General features: G+C 39.9%; 1 protein-coding gene across 1 annotated transcript in view; it reads right to left on the reverse strand.

The window, feature by feature from the left end:
• LOC126547355 (RING finger and SPRY domain-containing protein 1-like) overlaps positions 1–21301 on the reverse strand; it is a 79742-nt gene that overhangs the window by 31462 nt on the left and 26979 nt on the right. Inside the window, exons 8-12 of the mRNA XM_050195334.3 lie at positions 12544–12554; positions 10355–10459; positions 8988–9131; positions 8390–8501; positions 6986–7088 (exon numbers count right to left, since the gene is read on the reverse strand). Coding sequence (XP_050051291.1) covers positions 6986–7088; positions 8390–8501; positions 8988–9131; positions 10355–10459; positions 12544–12554 — 475 coding nt within the window. The remainder of the gene's footprint in view (positions 1–6985; positions 7089–8389; positions 8502–8987; positions 9132–10354; positions 10460–12543; positions 12555–21301) is intronic.

Here is a 21301-nt window from a genome sequence, read left to right on the forward strand (position 1 = left end):
CATTTATTTATTCACTGAATATGTGACCACAAACAGTTTGGCACCTTTAGTGCGATGCACAACAGTGCGAATTGAATGGTGTATGTAGCAGCAGAAAGGCATAATAAGCACACACACAAAAAAACAAAAAAACGAGTGGAGCAAAACAAAGTGAAAAACAATGAAGCATTTAAATAGCACAGGCCTGATACACATTAACTATACCATGTGTTTTATTTTAACATTAACAGAATTTTTAAATATCCCTTTGGCAATTGGAACAAATGCACTTATTGAGCTGGAGTACTCGAAATGTATACATTACTTATACTGGAAGGCAACATGCATAATTGACGAATTAACAAATTTAACTAATTAGCTTTTAAACTAATTACTTTAGCACACATATTGTGATACACAAATTGAAGTTAGTGATTTCACAAGGCATGTCAACTGGGAATAAATTTTGAAACAAGATACAGTATATGCAAACTTGCCGTAAAAATGAACTACTATTCCATTTTTAACAAAACATATTGCTGCATCGGATTCGTCCTGTACAAATCCTCCGTTGACGCTCCTTACTAACATGAACCTAATTGAAGTAGACGTAGATGCTTTTCCGTTGACGGCATTAATTGATACTGGAGCCCAAATGTCCATAATGAGCACTAACCTATGTCGTCGCCTCAAAAAAGTTCTTACGCCTGCCATCACTCGAGCCATACGCGTCGCCAATGGCGCCACTGTTGCCGTCAGGGGTATGTGCACTGCTCGCATAGGAATTGCTGGCCGCCAAGTTCTAGTCCTGTTCACCGTGCTGACCAGTTGCCCTCATGACCTAATCTTCAGGCTCGACTTTCTGACGACGCATTCTGCCCTCATCGACTGGCCACTGGTACGCTGTGCCTAGAGCTTCCTCTTCTTTCATACGTTCGCCCCGAACAACCGAGCACCCTCTGCACTACAGCGTTCGTTCGCTTACCTCCAAAAGCCCTAACCTTCGTCGAACTGGCCTCAATGGTAACCGTGCCTGATGGCGACTATGTCATCGCACCTATTCGTGGTGTCCTCCTGGTGCGCCACATCTCTGTGCCACACTCCCCATGTGTCTTCCCATTATCTGTGCCTCCCCATTATCAATTTTGGCTTGACGAAGCAAGTGTTACCTGAAGGCATAGTGGTGGCCCCGCTCCGGTCAGTGACAGACGACCACGTCACTGCTTTTACAGCCGACGTGTCTCCACATCCTCCTGATTACCCGCAGGATGCCTTGAACCTCGACGGCCCATTACGTCCCATGGTCGCTCCGGCCCTCGCTCCTGACTAAGCAGCTGCCCTCTATCGCCTTTTGCTTTCCTACCGCGACATATTTGACACTGACAATCGACCACTTGGTCAGACGGCCCTTGTTAAGCATTGGATAAAAAACACTGGTGATGCTGTTCCCATTCACCGCCGACCATACTTTTATGCACTGAAGCTCAAAAGTTACAGGAACACTAATGCATTTTGTTGCACACTTTGGGAATGCAAATCTCGAAACTGGTGTCATTCTCAGTATTCGTTCTCAGACTTTAAAAGTAACCGACTACAATTCGTAAACTGCAATATGAGGCGTAATGTAATCAGTTTAAAACTTAATTAGTAAAACTTTGTTCATCAGTCAAATATTCACTTTAATTTCTTGTGCAAATAATGTCTGCCTCCGAGAATAATCTAGCTCAAAAAGTAAAATTTTGCTACATATTACAGACAATTCTTAAATATTCTGTTAATGATAAAATTTCAGTTCAGTGGGCATGGGGATAGACCTTGCAGCATGATGCTTAACGCTCATCCTTGTACGATGCAGGTTCTGTTTGCGCTCTTGGTGATTTGGCCATCGACATCATCCTGTGTTTCAACACATGTTTCAATGCCTCTCAGAGCATGAAACGCCACCAAAGATAATGATGCAGTGCCCTTCTTCAGCCCAGTTTTCTTGGTGGTGCTTGCCTACAGACTGCCAACCGCATCAACCATGGCATCATCTTTGATGAAAGACATAAGTTGACCACCTGCCATCTTCACCTTCAGTGGGCATGGAGACAGACCTTGCAGCATGATGTGTAACGCTCATTCTTGTATGATGCAGCTATGTGAAACCATTCCATTATTTGCAAGGAAATGCGATGACCCCTTTGTTTTACTGTTCCCATGCCCATGGGTGTTGCGTGGAACGGTTAGCGAGTGTTTATCTACCGTGCTCTTATTACTCTGCTCTGGGGACACTGAATCCAACCCTCATCCAAACACGAAATCTGAATCACTTGCGAAAATTGACTCACTACCGGATGATCCTGCTGAGCAAATGAACATGTTTTTTTTTGCATACTGAAAGATGTACACACTCGTTCACTGCAAATTCCGAAAAATCACACTGAACTTGCTGTAGATATCAAAGCCATTAAAAATACTCAGAAGAGCATGGAAACCAAAATCGCAAGTATTCACAAAAGAATAGATGATCTAGAAGAAAGAACTAAAACGATTGAGACTTTATCTGCCATTCAGACTTCGGTAAACAATCTATGAACTAGAAGACCGATCCCGACGAGACAATCCAATTTTTTAATATTTCAGATGCTAAAGAATCTTGGTAGAAAACTGAATCTAAGGTAACATTGCTTCTAAACTCGGCACTAGATACTTTTTCCGTAGACTCAATTCATCACGCCCATCAACTAGGCTTCTTTTTGCCTGATAGGTGTCGTACAGTCATTGTTATTATGTTTGGCAACTCCAAAATTAAAGAAAACACATTTTCTACGCATAGCAAGTTTAAGGCCAACAACATCAATGTTAGTGAAGACGTCTCAGCCTCTACCCATCTCGCTTGTAAAAAACTCATTGAACTTGGCAATAGTCAGGAAAGCTCTAAATAATTTAAATTACGGCACAATAAACTGCTTCTAAATCATAAGTGCTACACTTACAATCCCACTTCCAACAGTGTTAACGAAAGCAGGTCAAATGGCAGCACCATTAATACTGATGCTGCCTCGTCTAATCAAGGTTCTAGATAGGTGAGCGAGAGGCGTAGTGGCCATTTCACAAAAACTCTCACTTCTGTTCTTTTTACTAACATTAGAAACGTAGTTAATAAATTTCATCCATATCATCAGCAATTGACTCTTGTTCTGCAAACATAGTTGCTCTGGCTGAGACATGGCTTCCTGGACATATAAAGGATTCTGAAATTTTCCACGATGCACGAGCCCTTCACAATCTACCGCTGTGATCGAAATGACCCCCGTGGAGGGGGCGGGGGCGTCCTTCTTGCTATTTCATGCAGCATCCCTTCATTTCGCATCAAAATCGACACTAATCTAGAAATAGTCTGGTCATTAATAATGCTAGGTCATGTCAAACTGATCTTCAGTGTATGTTATCGCCCCTCTTTATATCAGTCTACATTTAATCATGACCTTCACGACATCATTAACACAGTTTGTACACTATCCTTCATCACCCTTGTTTTTGCTGGGCGATCTTAATTTTCTGAACATTACTTGGACTGATAACTTTCCAAATTTATTACCCTTTTCAACCCAAGCTAATGAATTTCAAGGCATTCTGTTTTTTCTTTATCACAATTGGTAACATGTCCTACTAGAGCCACTTTCCATGGTGCAAATACCCTAGATTTAGTTCTGACTAATCAACCTAATTTCGCTTCAGATATGACTTTTCTAACCAGTATAAGCGATCACGCGACTAAACTTCATCCTCAGAGTGGTTTGCCCCAGCCCAACAAAAAAAGAAAACTAATTTTAGATTATGAGAAAGCCAACTTCGATGCTATCAATAACGAATTATCTGCCTTTTCAGACACTTTTCTGACTAACTTTCACTGCCATACTGTTCAGGCTAAATGGGATAGCTTTGCAGCCAAAGTAAAAGAACTGACTGATAGGTACGTCCCAAACCACACCATCACTTCTTTCACGTCCCTTGGTATAACACACATATGAAACACCTTTATAACAAAAAAATGCTTCTATCGGGCAGCTAAGGCATGACCTACTAACTCGCATTGGATGATATACAATCTAGCTTCTTCCACGTACATAACAGCTTTAAAAAGCACAAAGCAGTATTTTCTTCCTAATTTCATGCCATCTATGTTGAAAACAAATATCTGTAAATTCTGGCGCGCAGTTAACCCTTCTCCTGAAAATTTAGTTACTTTACAGGACTCCTCTGGTAGCAAGTTTCTAACGAACAATGCCTATTTTTATTAAATGATACATTTGTTAAAAATTTTTCCCTTGCTCCTTGTTCTCACCTTCCTCAACCACAAGATTACAAATACGGAATCATGTTCTCAGTTGTTGTAGATGTTGGTAGTGTTGCTAAACTTATTGAAAATCTTGACTATCATTCTTCTCCCGGTCTTGACTCTATCAATGCAAAATTTTTGAAAAATACTTCTGCATATAGTTCCAACATATCATCACAGATATTTCAGCAACCTCTTGACACATGTACTCTACGTTACCTACAGAATGAAAGATTGGAAAGGTGGTTCCTTTTTACAAGCTGAGCAGCAAAAACATTGCCACTAATTATTGCCCCATCTCTCTAACAAGTACATGCTGTAAGTTATTAGAACATATAATCTTTAAACTGACAGAATTCCTTGACTGTAACTTATTCTTTACGCCAGCACAACATGGGTTCCGTAAGTCATACTCATGTGAAACTCAGCTCATATATTTCACTTGAAAACTTCACCAGATTCTCGACTGATGATCATTTGTGGGTTGCATATATTTAGATTTTGACAAAGTTTTCGACAAGGTTTGTCATAAACTGCTACTTCATAAGCTTAGTTAGCTTAACATTGAGCCTAACATTTTAAAATGTATCCAATGCTTTCTTACTGCAATTTGTCTAAGTTAACGATCTTAATTCCTCGCTTTCTGAGGTGCACTCTGGTGTACCGCAGGGATCTGCACTTGGACCATTACTCTTCTTAATTTACATGAATGACCTCCCCTCTCAAATATCTTCTAACATTCATTTCTTTGCCAATGACTTATTTTCCACGATAATAATTCTGATAATATAAATTCTCTTCAGATTGACCTTAGTGCGATTTGCTAACTTGTGAGAACTAGGGTTAATGAAACTTAACATTAGTAAGTGTAAATCCATGTGTGTAGCCAGGACTACTAATGCCCCGAACATGTACTATTTGAATAACTTTCCTTTAGAATCTGTAAGTTCATATAAGTACCTGGGCTTATTTATTTCATCCAACCTCACTTGGACAACCCACACAGAATACGTAATTAACGAAGCTAACCGCATGCTTGGTTATCTACACTGCAACTTTACCAGCGTTCCATCCTCTATAATGTTATTGCTGTACAAGACATTAATTCGTCCAAAATTAGAGTATGCGTCATCTGTATGGGATCTATGTCACGAAAACTTAATTAATGCCTTAGAACTTGTATAAAATAACTCAGTTCATTTTATTAATTATAAATACAGCCAAACTAAAAGCATTACAGCCATGAAGTCTGACCTTCAGCTTCCATCCTTATTATAACGCCATAAAATACCACGTTTAGTTCTGTTTCACAAGCTATATCATCATTCTGCCCTGAATAACAAATTCGTTCTTCGACCTCATTACTTATCACATCACATCGATCACCATCATAAAGTTGGCATCGATACATCTAACCCTTAGACTTTCTTGCAGTCTTTCATTCCTCGCACATCGAATCAATGGAACCACCTTCCCACCAATATTGTTTCCATCTATGATAACTTACTGTTTCGTAGCACTTTAACTAATATTACTTATGATATGATCATTGTTTGCTGCATGAATAATTACTGCATTCATTTTGTGTGTAACAGATGTAACTTTAATTACATCTGTTTTAATGACGTCTCTTCAATGCCTCCACTGGCCCTGAGGATATCGTAAATAAATAATAAAAAATAAACTAAAACACCTTGTATACATACACATACATATAACCTAAAGAGAAGTAAATTAAAGGACGGATAAAAGAATGGTAGAAGAAATGGAAAGGTTCTAGATGACTCAACACAGAGCTCGCCCGTGTATCTTAACACAGAGATAAGCCATGCTGTTCATAACATCCTCAGAAAAGTGATTAAATGATATGAATATATCTATCGTCAAGGTGGTTATTCATGATTTGTCCATCGTTCAATGGACTCTTGAGGAGAGTGTGGGACTAATAAAACAGGCAAGACCTGCGACAGCAAGTAGTAAGGCAAAAACTGCTTGCGGTTAGCAGTGCAGTGGAGTCTATGGCCCCATGCACTAGCTTGTGCAGGGAGTGCATGTCATGGCCAAGTCGCTTCTGTGGCAGGGAACCAATACCAATGAGCTACACAATCCTTCCACACCAGAAACAGACATGTCGGTGTAGGTACCGATTGCAATATATCTTGATGAATTTCTTCTGAATGTGTTCTATTGAGGCAGGCAGTTCCAGACAAGAGAGCTGTTCTCTAGCTTAGAGTGCACTAGAGCACAGTGCAGTGTAAGATTATTACAGTTTATCGTCATGCTTCTTTTCTAACCTTAGTCATGGGCTTAAAGAAGGGTTGTTGATACATACCTATGTGAATACTTGGGGACAGTATGAAAAGAACAGGACAAGAATAGACAATACGAGCTCTTGTCTAATCATGTCCTGCTTTTTCTCGTTGTCCCCAAGTATTCATACAGATGAATACAGTGAGCCATCCCTAAGCTGGGCTTAGGATTGGCTCAGTGCATAACTTCAACATAGCCTCTTTTAGAGCAAATTATCATATGTCATGTATATACTAGAAGAGCAAACTAGAAGGAAGTGCGATTTCACATGTAATCAGTAATCTTTGTTGTATTTTTTTCATTATTATTAATTTTTATGTGGTGTCAAAGGTACAGGAGGTGTACTTGACTTCGTAGGCAAAAACAACTTACTTGGCATTCTGAAAGACTTGAGTGTTTGGAGGCAGGGGCTCCCCATTAAGGTAAAATGTAATCTGGAATGCTTTCATGTCAAGCAAGGTGCCCAGGATGTCACCTGTAAAGAAAGCACATACTATCTTCAACATCCAAGTTTTGATGTTCTTTGTCTGAAAATGACCCTCTTAGGGGTTTGCACTAAAAGTCGCACAAAAGTGGGCAAAACTTGTTTTGGGAATTGATGCAGAGCATTCAAGTCAAAGAAAGGTTCAATTTAAAATTAGAAGGTAAGAAATATGGTTTACATGGGCAAATGGGACAACTACTTGGCCAATATCACTCTCCAATAGCTACAGCTAACAAGAACATACTTCCAACGTCCAGGGGACACTCTAAAGGAGGCGAGATGGGGTGGCCTACCCCCCAATACTTCCTCCTGTTCACCCACCGCCTCCCTCCTTCCACCATGTAGTGCCAAGTGGTGGAGTGCCCTCATGCACCTCCTACAAAAATGGAGAATCCCGTTCTGACCCCCAACAGAAATATCCTGGCACCGTCTCTGTAATCTTTTCTTTGCAGCCTTTGCTGCCTGGCAGCCTGTAGCTTGCTGTGGGTGTCAAATGGAGTGCCTCCCTCTTTGTGAAAAGCTCTATGTGAGAATGTTATTTTTGTCTGAACTCCATTATTTTACAGGGAAGAACAAAAAAAAAAGAGAGAAAAATTGAGACCGCTTGCACACAATGACTAGCCACCTGTATAAATGACAACAAAACATGTTGCACCTATATGTTTGTACATGTATTTGCTCCGCCCAGAACAAAAACATTAAGAACATTCAGCAAAACACTGGTTGCCTATACCACCTTACTTTGTGCAGACACAATGCAACAATGAAAAAAATAAATAATAATCAGCCTCAAAAGTAACACTCTGCAAGCTCAACAAGTCATCATATGCCAAGAACTTTTCACTGAAATATAAATATTCCCTAAGTACTATTCATGCAGCTTTTTAGATTAAAGGCAAGAAGGACTGTAGCAGGGTCCTGGCTGTAGTAATTACAAAGCAAATTTTATGGCCTCATTTTTAAAAAGCTACAGTGAAATAGCAGTACAGGCTGATTATTATTTTTGAGCTAGCATCACAGAGTAATAAATGATAAATGATGGCAACTCACAGACGAAAGTGAAGAAAGGCAACAGAAATGAGCCCTCTATGCTGACATCACTTGGAATCATCAATACACAAAATAATACATTGATATATTCCTTTGAAGCTATTCTAAAACAATAGATCACGTGAAGTTCTGATGTTTCGGCATCAAGGCTTTCAGTACTGCTTGAGGTGGTGCCTCAGAGAAGAAAGAGGGGCCGCTTGATGCAAAAGACGATACGATACCTCAGCTTGACCCGAGCTTACCTGGTTTCCAGCAAGGGTGGTTATGGCTTTGACTCAAGGCGTTGTACCAGATAAGTTGCCGGCACCCATCATAAGCTATTGAGAACTCGTCGTCACCAATTCCGTAACCCTCCTGCACAAAAAATTTTATAGAGATGCAATTTTCACATGAACAAACCAATATGCTAACATATGCACAGGCTAATTACACAGAAATGCACAAATACAGGGCTCTATGGTGATGAATATGGGGGAACAAAAATGTTGCCTTCAAAAGCAACCTGCTTATTTATCAGACTCCATCAATTTTAATCACAATTTTATAAAATCCTATGTATTATGAACATGCGCATCCAATTTGTATAGAGGACAGAAGACCGTCCTACTACTTTCACGTCACATTTGAAGTAACTTAAATACACTGCAGTAACCTTAATTTCATACGCACTAAGTGAAATTTAGCTTTCATACCTGTCTTGATCCCCTTGTTGCTTAATGCCACATAACCTCATCTGTTAAGATGACCATATATTTATATGTCTTAAAAAAGTCTGACGATGCACAGATCATTACCCCCCCCCCCAAAAAAAACAAGTGTGAAGAGCAAGACTATGCTTACGTGATTGAGAAATTTGCTTTCTCGGGTGGCCCAGCCAATTTGCATTACACCTGAAGTGACAATTAAGGCCTCGTAGTACCAGACACCAGAGTCCACTTGAAAGGTGCAGCGTACGCTCTCAAATGATGATGCATCACATCGTGCCTGAAGGGTGAAAAATTAAGAGGTATCATGGCAATCCACGGCTCTGTTTCCCCTAAATCTTGCACTTAGTGTAACAATGCACTGAAAGCTTTTATGGCCACACTTCACTTTGGACATAGTCAGAAGTTGACTTTAACTTCATTTCCTTGACAGCAGCATTTGCATTTATTGCACTGACCATATGCTGTATGTTAGATTGTACCTTTTAAATCATCTCTAAAATAAAAGATTATTGCTACTACTATTATCATTATTAGAATGTTACGTTGTTCAGATGCAAAATTTGAGCTGTGCAAAAATGCACTTTTGTTGTCTGCTTAAGTTTTACAGATAAGCTTTGCCAGAGTGTAGTAATCAAAAGAAGAACACAGAGAAAATTTTTGAAACATAAAAAATAAGAGACGTGCTGTCCCATCTAGTCAATATAGTGCGTCCTGAATATCAGGCCACAATCAACTATTTACCAAACTATTGTGACAGCTGACATAGCTGCATATCTATGCTGAAAAAAAAAAAAAAATTATTATAACAATGTATAAATAAGTACAAAATAATAAAAAAATATTAAAAGTGATCACTTTCACTCACAATTTCCTTTCGCCTCTAACAGTGGTCCACCATCTGTGAAGTGTATTGAATTGTTTTTTTCTATGTAGCAAGAAAAAATAATATCAAAGCATGTACCTTATGTATCACCTTTCAGTGTTTTTTTCTCATATTTGTCAAAATTTATCCTGAATTACAAAATAATGTCAATATGTGTCAGAGATGCATAGATGGCATGGTAAAAAAGTTTCACAGCAGGCTACGGGTTAAATATATATTTCGTGTATTTTCATTTAAAAGCTATTTAAAGCACTTAATGTGCAAGAGTTATAAGCATTTTTTATTCATGACCTGCCATGGGTGGCTCAGTGGTTGCTGTGTACTGCTAATAAGCATAAGGTTGCAGTTTAAATTCCTGGCTGCCACAGCCACATTCCAACTGGGACGGAATGCAAAAACACTCATGTACTTTGATTTAGGTATACCTGTTTAGCCTGAACATGCAGAAACGACAATGTTCAGTTTGGTACTTGAATCAACTGCTTCTTTTTTTGAATTGGGTGGTGCTTAACCACAATACACTAATTATCCTTACAAGTTCTCGCAGTTTTTGCTAGGCACCATCAGACTGTCTTCAGCTGTAACAGAATGGAAATGTCATGATGGCAGAGCCTTACCACGAGACCATTTGAGGAGATTTTCAGATACTCGCTGACATCATTGCTGTTCAGCATGGCATTAATGTTGGTTCGGTCAGTAACCTCATACGTGTAACGACGTCCCTGTAATGATACACAAATGTTAACACTCCGGCATGCTAGAACAAATACTAATGACCAATACTTTAAAAATAAAATTTGCGATTAAAAAACGAGATTGCATGAGATACCATGTTTTTCTACACTTTCACAGCAGCACCTGAGACATCAAAACGAGAGCAGTAGAGTTAAAATCTGCGTTACAAAAGAACAAGCATTTTGTTGACCCAGTGATCTTTGTTGTAAACAACAGTGCTGACATACAGCAAAACCGTATGCAAACAAAGAGAGCAAATGGGTGATTAGGGATTGCATCTGCAGGCCCATTCTGAAAAAAAATTTTACACAGTAGATTTCCGTTAATTTGACCACAGTTAATTCAATTAGTTATTTTCAGCTCAAAGGTCCCAGCTGTGAGTAATTCCTATCAATGAACTGAGCCTTTCAACCTAGAAATAGCACATGTTGCATAATTCAAGGTAACAAGCAGAACACCAGGGAAAAAAGACGGTGCCTGACAAAATCTAGCCTTCACATAACCTCCCGATTACCCTAACTCAATTGCTGTGAACAGCAATGATGAATCTTCAGCTTTTTAATACATCTAGAGCAGGTCTGCACTATTCAAAATCAGCGGAGGTCAAAACCAACTTATATAGAGGCTACACAGGCCACATTTTAGTGGGAAATGTTGCCCGTTTTGCTTAAAAAAAGGCGGTCTATGTTTGGTATGGTCACTTTCATTGCTATCCTCAGCATGTCTTGCAATGTAATGCATTCCGCTGCAGGTCACACCACTCGCGGGTCATATATTAATGTAAAGAACCCCCCAAATGTAAAGAACCCCCCAGTATCCCTGCAAAACTTTAAAGGAACTGCAGTGTCACCCAAGAATTTTGCCCAAAACCTGTGAAGCATGCAACTTGGATGCAGCGGTAGATGCATGCTGTCAGCAGCACCATTGATTGGTAAGCAGGGCATGACACACACAGTTAGTGAGCCTTCAACAAGGCAGCCGAGTTTGTCTTTATCCCAGGCACATCTTTTTGCACGCTTGCTTCTATGTGAATGCTGGTGGAGCGAAGGAAGTGCGTACCACAGTGCATGTGCACCAATAGAGCAGGCACCATGTCTCGATTAATGCTCTGGTATGGTACCCGAGATGAATCCAATGGAAAATCATTGCCGTTTCAAAGCACCCAGTGAAGAGATTACCTGTTCACTTACACAAAGTGGTCATGGTATGTGGCTAAAATGCTCAACTTGAAAATGTTTCATTGTGTGTTTGATCACAAGTCGAATATCAGGTCATGCAGTGCCTGAACCAAAGCATGATGAATACATGAACAAATTAACATGTATGACCCATTTCCTAGCTTATAAGTGCTGTTTGCCATAAAAGAGCAAGACTCATACATATGAAATCCACAGGCAGCACAGCAAAAGTCCACCTATCTGTCCGTGACAGTCACAAAATTTTACTGTTACTTTGCTTCAATTTAGTGGATTGTCTGCATTACTGAAGTGGCATCATAATCAAGGCCTCTTACTATTCATGGGTACAGTGCATAAATAAATATTCTTATTCAAATGGAAGACAGGGCCAGACACATGAGAAGGAGGTTTGTTCAGAGAGAGTGAAAAGGAAAAACAATGCAGCAGAAAGGAAGAGCAGAAGGGACTCATTTAGATAGGGCAGAGAGAAGCCAATACCGTATTCCATTGATGAAACTGGTTTTTGACCCACTCTTGCCAGCATGTCTTCTGAACAGTGGCAGTAATAACTGCATAGTCATGTTATTGCATGCAGCAATGTGATTGACATTGGTGACAATGATACCCACAAGTATTTGGTTGAGTGTATTTGATGAGTGCATCCAATTTGAGCACAGTGGAAGCTGGACCTGACATTGCAAAAATGCTGTTCTCATGTGATACCAGTGCCCAAGTGATGCTTTAGTACAGTAGCTAAACTGTGTGGCAAGCCCTTTCATTGCCAGGAGAAAAAAAGAATAGAAGGAGGCCTTTTATGGAAACACACACACAGGGACATTTGTAGTACCACATTCTGCAATGCATATGTACACTAACAGGTAACAGCAACTCACCTCAAGTATGACTGCAAACATCATTTGCATGTGAGGAAAAAGAAGAACGAGTAAGCAATTAGAAGTCACTCAAAAAAAAAAAAAAAAAGACATGAAATATATAAGCTATTTTAAACTTAACATAACTTATGGTGAATTCCACTGGTCAATCTAAAGCGAAGTGGGTTATCCACGAGAGATCAACAAAATCCAGCACGGGACAACCCAATCAAGATGGACTAGTGAAAAATAAACATCCTCCAGTTGGGAGCACAGCAGAAGTTGGGCACCTGCCATATCATGATTTCATCATTTGCACCTTAAATACCATTTCGTAAAGCACGTAAAACTCCTCGTCATCGCTGCTGCTACTTTCTGAGGAACTAGAGCTGTTGTCAGAATCGCTCAAGGCAAGAATCACTGCCGCAAGGTTGAACGACACCATTTTGAGACTGTAAACAACTGCAGAGGATTACGAAACAACGCTTCAAAAAGAGCTGAAAACAGCCAAGCCACCCGAACAATCCGGAAATGACGTCAACGCGGCATTGGAGTTCCGGTGAAATTCGTCTCTGCTCGGCGGATCAACGAGGAGCGCTTCGTCACGGAGCCGGTTGATATGAATCGACCAGCGGAAAATGCAAACTTGCTCTAGATCGACCAGTGGAATTCAATTTCTATACCACGGAGCAAGAAACTTGCTCCGTGGTAAAGCCATAGTTTTACCTGCAGCTTTCCCCTTGGCGACATCTATTTACGGCAGCAAGATGGTGTATCAAGAGCTGCGTTACTGTGTAAAAAACGTGCTACCGGTATGGTTTCAATGCTGTCATCTGCTAAGAAAAAGTATTTCTCTTTCCCTTACACATACACACACACAGAAAGGTAAAAAAACAACACACAAGCAGACATGTTCCATGAAAAAACCACGAAGCAGTGTGAATTTCGTTGGCAGAATTCCTGTAACCAGGGTGGTGGCCATAAGAACTTAAGTGGGAAAGAAAAATGCAGTGGTGTAGCCAGGAACTTTTTTCGGGAGGGGGCACCCACTTTACCTGGCGAGGGGGGCCGGGCAGATGGGTGCTGTATCGCATCATTTTATGGCAGATAACCCTGGTACACAGAAATTCCAAGAGGGTGAGCATGTGGTTCAAATGAACTACAGCGCCATTGCATAGGCGTCTTTTTCAGGCATAAAACTTCAATTTCTATTGTCAGCTAGAAGAGCACCTATTCTGACTTTTACCCTCGAACATGCAATTTCATTTTGTTTCTTGAGTGAGAGCGAAATTTCAGGGGCTAGACAACAGTAGCATAACAAAGTGGGCGAAGTAGGCTAAGAATGGTAATCTCTTTAAAACTACCAATATGGATGACGTCATTTAATTTGACTTCTTCAAGCAGCACAGAACAAGGATAACAAACATGAAGGTCAAACTACAAAGACTACCACAACAAAAAGACTATTACAAATGCCAGCATACATGCACGCATCAACTGCCACTATCAAGCATGTATTCTTTCAGGATACAAATGGTTTCAAGATTGTTTTGTACCTCTGTACCACGCACCTCTGTATGTTGGAACAGTTTGCCTGGCAGCATTGCCAGTATTGTTGATATAAATGACTTCATAGCCTGTGTTATCTATCTTGCATACAGTATCATACCTGTATTTTTAATACTTCTCTATTTGTTATAGTTGTATTCCTGCTTCTTTGTTGCATTTCATTGTCATATGTGCACCCATTCTTTTCTCTAATGCCCTGAGTGCCTTGAGAATATAAAATAAACAAACAACCATCAAACAAACATGGCTACAAAAGCACTGGTGCCTTTATCACTTACCCTATTTGCTCAATTTTAACATGGCTACAACAGTAACATGCACCTAATTTTTCACAGCCAGAAATGGAAAATGCACTTCTTTCTATTGTAATGCGCATCCTGGTTTTCATACTTCAAGATATACAAAATGCAATACCCTTGCTTGTTCTCTCGCCAGAATCTTCATGGCAAGATAAAAAAGAAAACTAATTTGTTCTCACATGCAAAACAAAAATTTACCCTATCCGAGCCACAGTGAACCGCGCAGGACTCGTTGGACACCAGGTATATGTAAAGCCCCTCAATGTTCAAGAGTAGCGCCATCCTTTGAACTTTTCCACCACCGCGCAGGCTCTCCACCTTTCTCCCTCAGCTGCACACACCACTGCCCGTCTCCCCTTTTCGATTGGAAATGCTGCTCATTTGCTAAAAATTTCCCGTCCACGCCGGCCACATTTTGATGGAGGTGAAATGCGAAAACACCCGTGTACTTAGATTTAGGTGCACGTTAAAAAAAACCCCAGGTGGTCAAAATTTCCAGAGTCCTCCACTACAGCGTGCCTTATAATCAGAAAGTGGTTTTGACACGTAAAACCCCGTAATTTAATTTTTTTTTTACAAAGTTTTATAGACAATGTCAGTGTAAATCGCGCTCCGGCCCTTACACGTGAGTCCCATTCATGATCTGGCTAACCAAAATAGAAATCCACTTTTATGCTGAGGGTAAATGAAATGAAATGAGTGAGTGAGTGAGTGAGTGAGTGAGTGAGTGAGTGAGTGAGTGAGTGGGTGGGTGGGTGGGTGGGTGAGTGAGTGAGTGAGTGAGTGAGTGAGTGGGTGAGTAAGTAAAGTAAGTAAGTAAATAAATAAATAATGTAGCACTTCAGTGCAAGCATGCACAAACACTGCCGAATGCTCCAAGGTTATCAGCCAGAGTGCACAGTCATCGCCAATGTAATAAATTTTTGTTTATTGCAAGGCTACAGGCGAAGCCATCATACCTGAATGGTTGATTTCACTCGGCCACCGCTTCCGTTCGCCTTAACAACATAGCTGTATAACTGAGCAGTTACAGCCACCAGTGCTCAAAACAGATTTGCAGCTTCTACGAGGGACATTTCGAAAGTAGTTTCGTTATTTTTATGAAAGAGAAGATAGTACACCACCCCCGTTGCTGGTTCAACGGTGGAAGGAGTGTCAGCGGTGGAGGAATGACGCATGCGTAGAGCGTCAAAGAAGAGAGAGTAGCAGCAGACCGGCGTGCCCGATGTTATTTGAGTACAAATCACGATGGCAGACAGATGTGTGCTGACAATGTGGTTGCCAATGGAAGTATGGGCACCTGTTGCCAATAGTATGCCATGGTATGAATGGGCACCTGTTCCCTGCATTGAAAGCCGCACTCTCGGGACGTCGCCTCCAAAACAATGCTGATGTGGAACAGGCTGTGCGACAAATTCTTGCATCGCAGGGCACCAAGTTTTACCAAAGTGGTTTCTTCAAACTGATTGCACACTACGACAAATGTCTCGATGTCGGTGGAAACTATGTGGAAAAATAGTGTAAGGTGTATAGTTCATGAAGCCATGGTGTATTTTTTAAGGGGAAATAAAGTTTCCGTGTGAGCATAAATGATGAAACTTGCTTTCGGAACGTCCCTCGTATTTCTGATTAACACTTTGGGGCAGCCGTGCTTCACAACTACTTGCGACGTTTTGCAAACTGCACTCAGCAAAAACTCGTACAAAGACTCGTGAACATGTGCGCCCACGCTATCCCTGTAGTGACTCCAAAGCATAGATCTTTTACATCCCCCCCCCAGCTTAAAATTTTGTTTGTACTGCTTTTTCTTCGTTCCAGGGTTGAAATAAGGCTTGCTTTTGGATGTAATTTCAGTGCGACAGGAAATAAATAGGAGCTAAAACAAAAGCGCTAAACTAAAAAGTTACCCCCCTAACTCGGATTAACACGTGGCGTCATCTGCTACGCTGCAACAGATAAGGAGGTGCCACCATCGAGAGGCGAGAAGAAAAACGAGCGTGAAGCGGGGGAGGGCAGCGAAGATGGAGCTACATTTAATAATTGAGGGGCTTTTAGGTGTGTGTGGTGTCCAATGACAGCAAACCTCAAGTGCTCTACCACCCGCATGACAGCAAAGCATGGCCTTTGAGATTGGAAAAGAGAGATCCGTGAGCAGGGGTTCGATTTTGGCACCAACTATTGCAATTTAGGTGTTGTACTCTAACGTGCATGTCATAATTTAGTGAACTTTTCCAGAAAATGAAAAATGTGCGTTAGAATCGGTTAAATGCAATATATGGTGACAGAATCCCTGCAGTCACAGAGGTCAACTGTGCTCAGTTAAGCAATGACTTTGAAACATTTCTTCTTGTACGCTATGTAGCTGTTTGTATGTTCACTAAGGTTGAGGATTGGGTGAATTGGTATTGCAATATAAAACTGGTACAGCACAACACAGAAAGGAAGAAACAAGCCGAGTCAGCCAGATGAAGGAACAGAGCACTATGAACTTTATTTCTTGCTTCTTAGTGAACTTCATTTCTTGTACATCGGGCTTCTTCCTTCCTTCTTCTTCAAGTGGATTTTTAATTGCTAACCTAATAGCCCTCACTGTGTGTCGTACGCGGTCTTTCGCGTACTGTCTCCGACACAGCGCTCTGTTCCTTCATCTGGCCGGCTCGGCTTGTTTCTTCCTTTCTATGTTGTGCTGTACCAGTTTTACATTATTTGTATATGTTACGAAGACTTGACTGAAATATATAAATAAATGTACAAACTTTAACACACCTGACAATTTTTTTTTATGTAGGCTGATACAGTTGTATTGTAACAATGTTCTTGAAATGATGGATTCAGCCAATCCTTTACTGTACAATAAGCTGTCATCATAACAAATTCGTGGCAGGAAACAGACTTCATTGTAAGCAGGAGTTTTTTATAAGTGGAGATTCTCCATAAGAGTCATAGTAATGCAGGACACACATAATAATGCAGGATATGAGCTCGTAAAATATATATTGAAACAAAGCAGCACCCGATAATGGCAACATGACATTGGTGAAATTTTTCTGACGCCTGTGAGCAGCTGCTTGTCTGTCAGTTATCATCACATGATGCTGTTAGTCCCAAGGAGCTGGTGCCATATGGTTGAGTGATCTTTGCAGCACTCTTTGCATCTTCAGGTTGATATGAAGAAAAGGAGCAAAGGGCCCCCATGTGTGCTGTGGCAAGCAGTCCTATATAGATTTCCAGGTTTGCGCTTTGTATCAAGCATTGTCCAGAGCCATTGCACCTTTGCACCTTGAGTATTTTGGTATAAAATGCATGCATTGCAGTTGGAACTACGAAAACTTTAAATAAGGCGATTTCGTCATAACAAGGGTTTAATGTGCCTTAACATCAATGCTTACAGTCCTCAAGCAGTAATACAAATAATGAATTTCCAGACCTCAAGTTAATGTCATCAGTGTGCCCCAAGGCAGCATTTTAAAACTCCGGCTGCTTCTATTTATTCTTTGTGTCAACAACATCATCTCAACTAATTGCAGCAAGACTTCTGTACTTATACTGATGCCACCAGTTTGCCTTTTAGAGCCTATGCCCCAAATGCACAAAAAATAACGAATTTTTTAATTGCTACACAATAAGCGATTAAGTGGTTGACTAAAGAAGTTTTTGTTCCACAGCTGCACAGGGGCTATAAGGGAAATTAAAGGGGAGGGCTTCAGAATAATTTTTTGCCCTCTGCCTTTCTTTAGAATTCTAATAAACGAGCCTTCATCAAAATATGGCCACTGTGGCTGAGGTTCGAACCTGTCCTTATTCTCAGCAGCAGAATTCTGTAGCCACTAAGCCCCCATGAAGAGTGCTACACCACTAGTCCGTGCCAAATTTATCATACATTTTTACCAGCTTTTTGCAGGCTGCTCTTCGGTAACACAAGTGCCATTCCCATAACTGACTCTTTGTGCGAAGTTCAAGATACCACATCTTAGGGAAAAAAACACTTAAGTTTCAGTGTATATCACACAATAGTGTCATAAAAAAGGCAGTGTATGCTCTTGAGGCTTCAGCACATAAGCTTGACTTGTTACAATACTGTGTTCAAATTAGATGACACATAGCTGCTTACACACCGCCACCTATAATGTTCTTAGTTGGATGAATGCTCGTACCCTTCTCTAAACTGCAGAACTAAATTCTCTGAACCACAGCACAAATGTCCCTTTGCTCAAGACACACACCAGGTGAATTAATGTGGAAAATTGTCTACATTGGCTAGGATGAGCACTGAACCTTTCATTCTCAGCTTGCAGTGACTGCTGCAAGAAGCATCAACACTTGCCGTTACAGTGCACAGCTTTCAACAGTCCTTGCTCTGTGCTGACAAACTTCACTCGCTGTTATTTTCACGAGGTTAGGTCTCAAGTCGAGGCTCACAGAGCTGTCGTAGAATGTGTTATAGCCATAGGACTTTACTGTCATCTGTAATACTGCTCCTCCTCTGTCCGTGCTTATTATGTGTTTTGCCTGGGCTCCTTCAATAACAAACAAACAAACAAACAAACAAACAAACAAACAAACAAACAAACAAACAAACAAACAAACAAACAAACAAATATGAACTCCACATGTCCCTAGCCATTGTATTGAGTACATACAATGTGCATGTTTTAGAACATATGCTGATGCTTAACCCGTCACCACATGGTGTATCATATACGATACACATAAAACAACTACTTCTAGCCTGATCGAATTGGAAAAAAAAAAAAAAAAAGAAGAAAATTCCGCATATTCAGTCGAAACCTATGTCATCTCAAGTAATGAAACACATAGCTACTGTAGTGCCTGGAAATAACTTGAGAGGTACTGTTTTCTTTAGTAAATGTTTGCCAGCAGCATGTCGCACAACCTGCAAAAAGTTTATATAAAAAACAGGCTTTTCTCACTATTTATAAACTTCAAATCAGCACACAAAAATACCGGCGTGTTTGTTTGCTGTTTATAAGCACACTGCAATGTTTTTGTTGAAAGACAATCTAGTGGTCCCGTGATACAAGAATTAATTGCTGTATAATATATGACACAGCATTCAGTTGCAGGTTGTTTTGTAGATGAGAGCAGACATTTCTTTTCGTATGGAAAAACTAATTTTGTGGAAAATGTAATGCTTTTACGGGCTGTACTCTTTCTTATCACCTTATTGGTGATGAATAAGTGAGAAAATTAAAACACCGGCAATCTTTACAATGAAGATAGCATGGGGCCTGCTGTGTCCCAAAAGCTAATAACAGCAGCGGCAATAAATCTCAGAGGAAGAACGTTTTCCTTTGGCCTGCATCAAGCATCTAATGATTATGCAAATCAATTATTGACATAAAACCAAGGTGCTGTAAATGATCTGGCCCAAAATTTAAAACTATTAATTTTGAAATCTTTAAGGATGGCGTCATCAAATTTTAAAGAAGCTTGTACTACCAAGGGCTGCGAGAAATACACTCCCATTTTTTTAAAGCAATACTTCCAAGTTTTTTCAATAATGCTGATATTCCTTACATGTTTTTTGCAATTGAAATGTCTTTCTGCATACATAAAACATGCATGATACATGCATTTCACATATGATACATGGCAACTTTGGTTAAAAATTGCAACAAAGCATTTTCTTAAAGAAAAATTTGCTTTGTTTAGACATATGTGGCCTAAAGATAAAGAAAGGCTTGTCTCATTTTTTTTCACAAGAAAATATGAATTCATGCAGTAAGGGGTTAAATATTTTTTGGGCTAGTTGATAAAACACTACATATTAGAAGAGGGATGTAAATTAACATACATACACAAGACAAGACAAAGCCAACAAGCAAACATCACATATTTTCTTTTCTGTATTTCACATGAAGTTTCTTCTAATAGCTCATGCTTAAACCTCAGACACCAATGTAGTTAATGTGAAAAACACTCTGCTCAAACAAATATTTTTAATTATTGTACACAGCATTTCTCATTTAAGTTTTACTCAATTTTACAGAGACAAAACAGGGAAGATTAAAAGATGGTTGGAGCATACATTTATGTAATGGAAAGAAACCCATTAGGAAAACGGTAAGCCGCTATGCATAATCACCATAGAGAGCAACCTTATGCAGTTCCTCCATCTAGAATTTCTGCAAACTTTACGAGTGCTCAGACTGTGAAGTGCCTTTACAGTTGCACAGACCACACATGCTACCACAGATGCTTCCTGGGCTATTAATTCAAACCAGTGGATGAAAACTGTGTCCTGCAGTTATTTTTATTATATTTTTATGACACTTCACTCTTATTCATCATTTTTGCACTCAGTCCATGGTAGTCATGGCAAAGAAAACAACTTTCATAATTTTATGTGTGATATTTACTATTTCTTTTACCATTCTAAGAGGGCCTTTATTTGGCAATTTCAGAAACAAGTGAACAAGTAAACAAACACACTTTGCTTAGGAACATCTTTAAATGTTTCTGGCAAAGTGCTGTACAGTCTTTAAAATTGTAGGATAAAAAAGGTTTATGAAAAGCAAATTCACCTTTTTCAATTGCCACAAGATCTGGCCCTCAGGTAATATATTAAACTTTTAGCACCATGATCATGTTCATCGCAAAGTAAACATTAGTTCATAACATATGTAGCCTTTACTGAACAAAAGAAAAAAAAAGCATGACCAATATTCCAAGACAAAAGAGCATGAAAAATCAAAAGCTCACATTAAGAGTAAAAAAACCCATATGCTAACCTCACCTCTCTTCAGTTGAGCAGTGCTGAAATTTTCTATGCTGACAGCAAGAGGTACCAAATGCAGGAAATCAAGTGCATCACCAGCACAAATTCAAATGCCAAACAAGTAAAAAACTATTTGAATGTATTGTTGCATTTCCAGGTTTGCCTGAATTTG

This window comes from Dermacentor andersoni, chromosome 1, assembly GCF_023375885.2.
Source record: "Dermacentor andersoni chromosome 1, qqDerAnde1_hic_scaffold, whole genome shotgun sequence".
NCBI lineage: Eukaryota > Metazoa > Arthropoda > Arachnida > Ixodida > Ixodidae > Dermacentor > Dermacentor andersoni.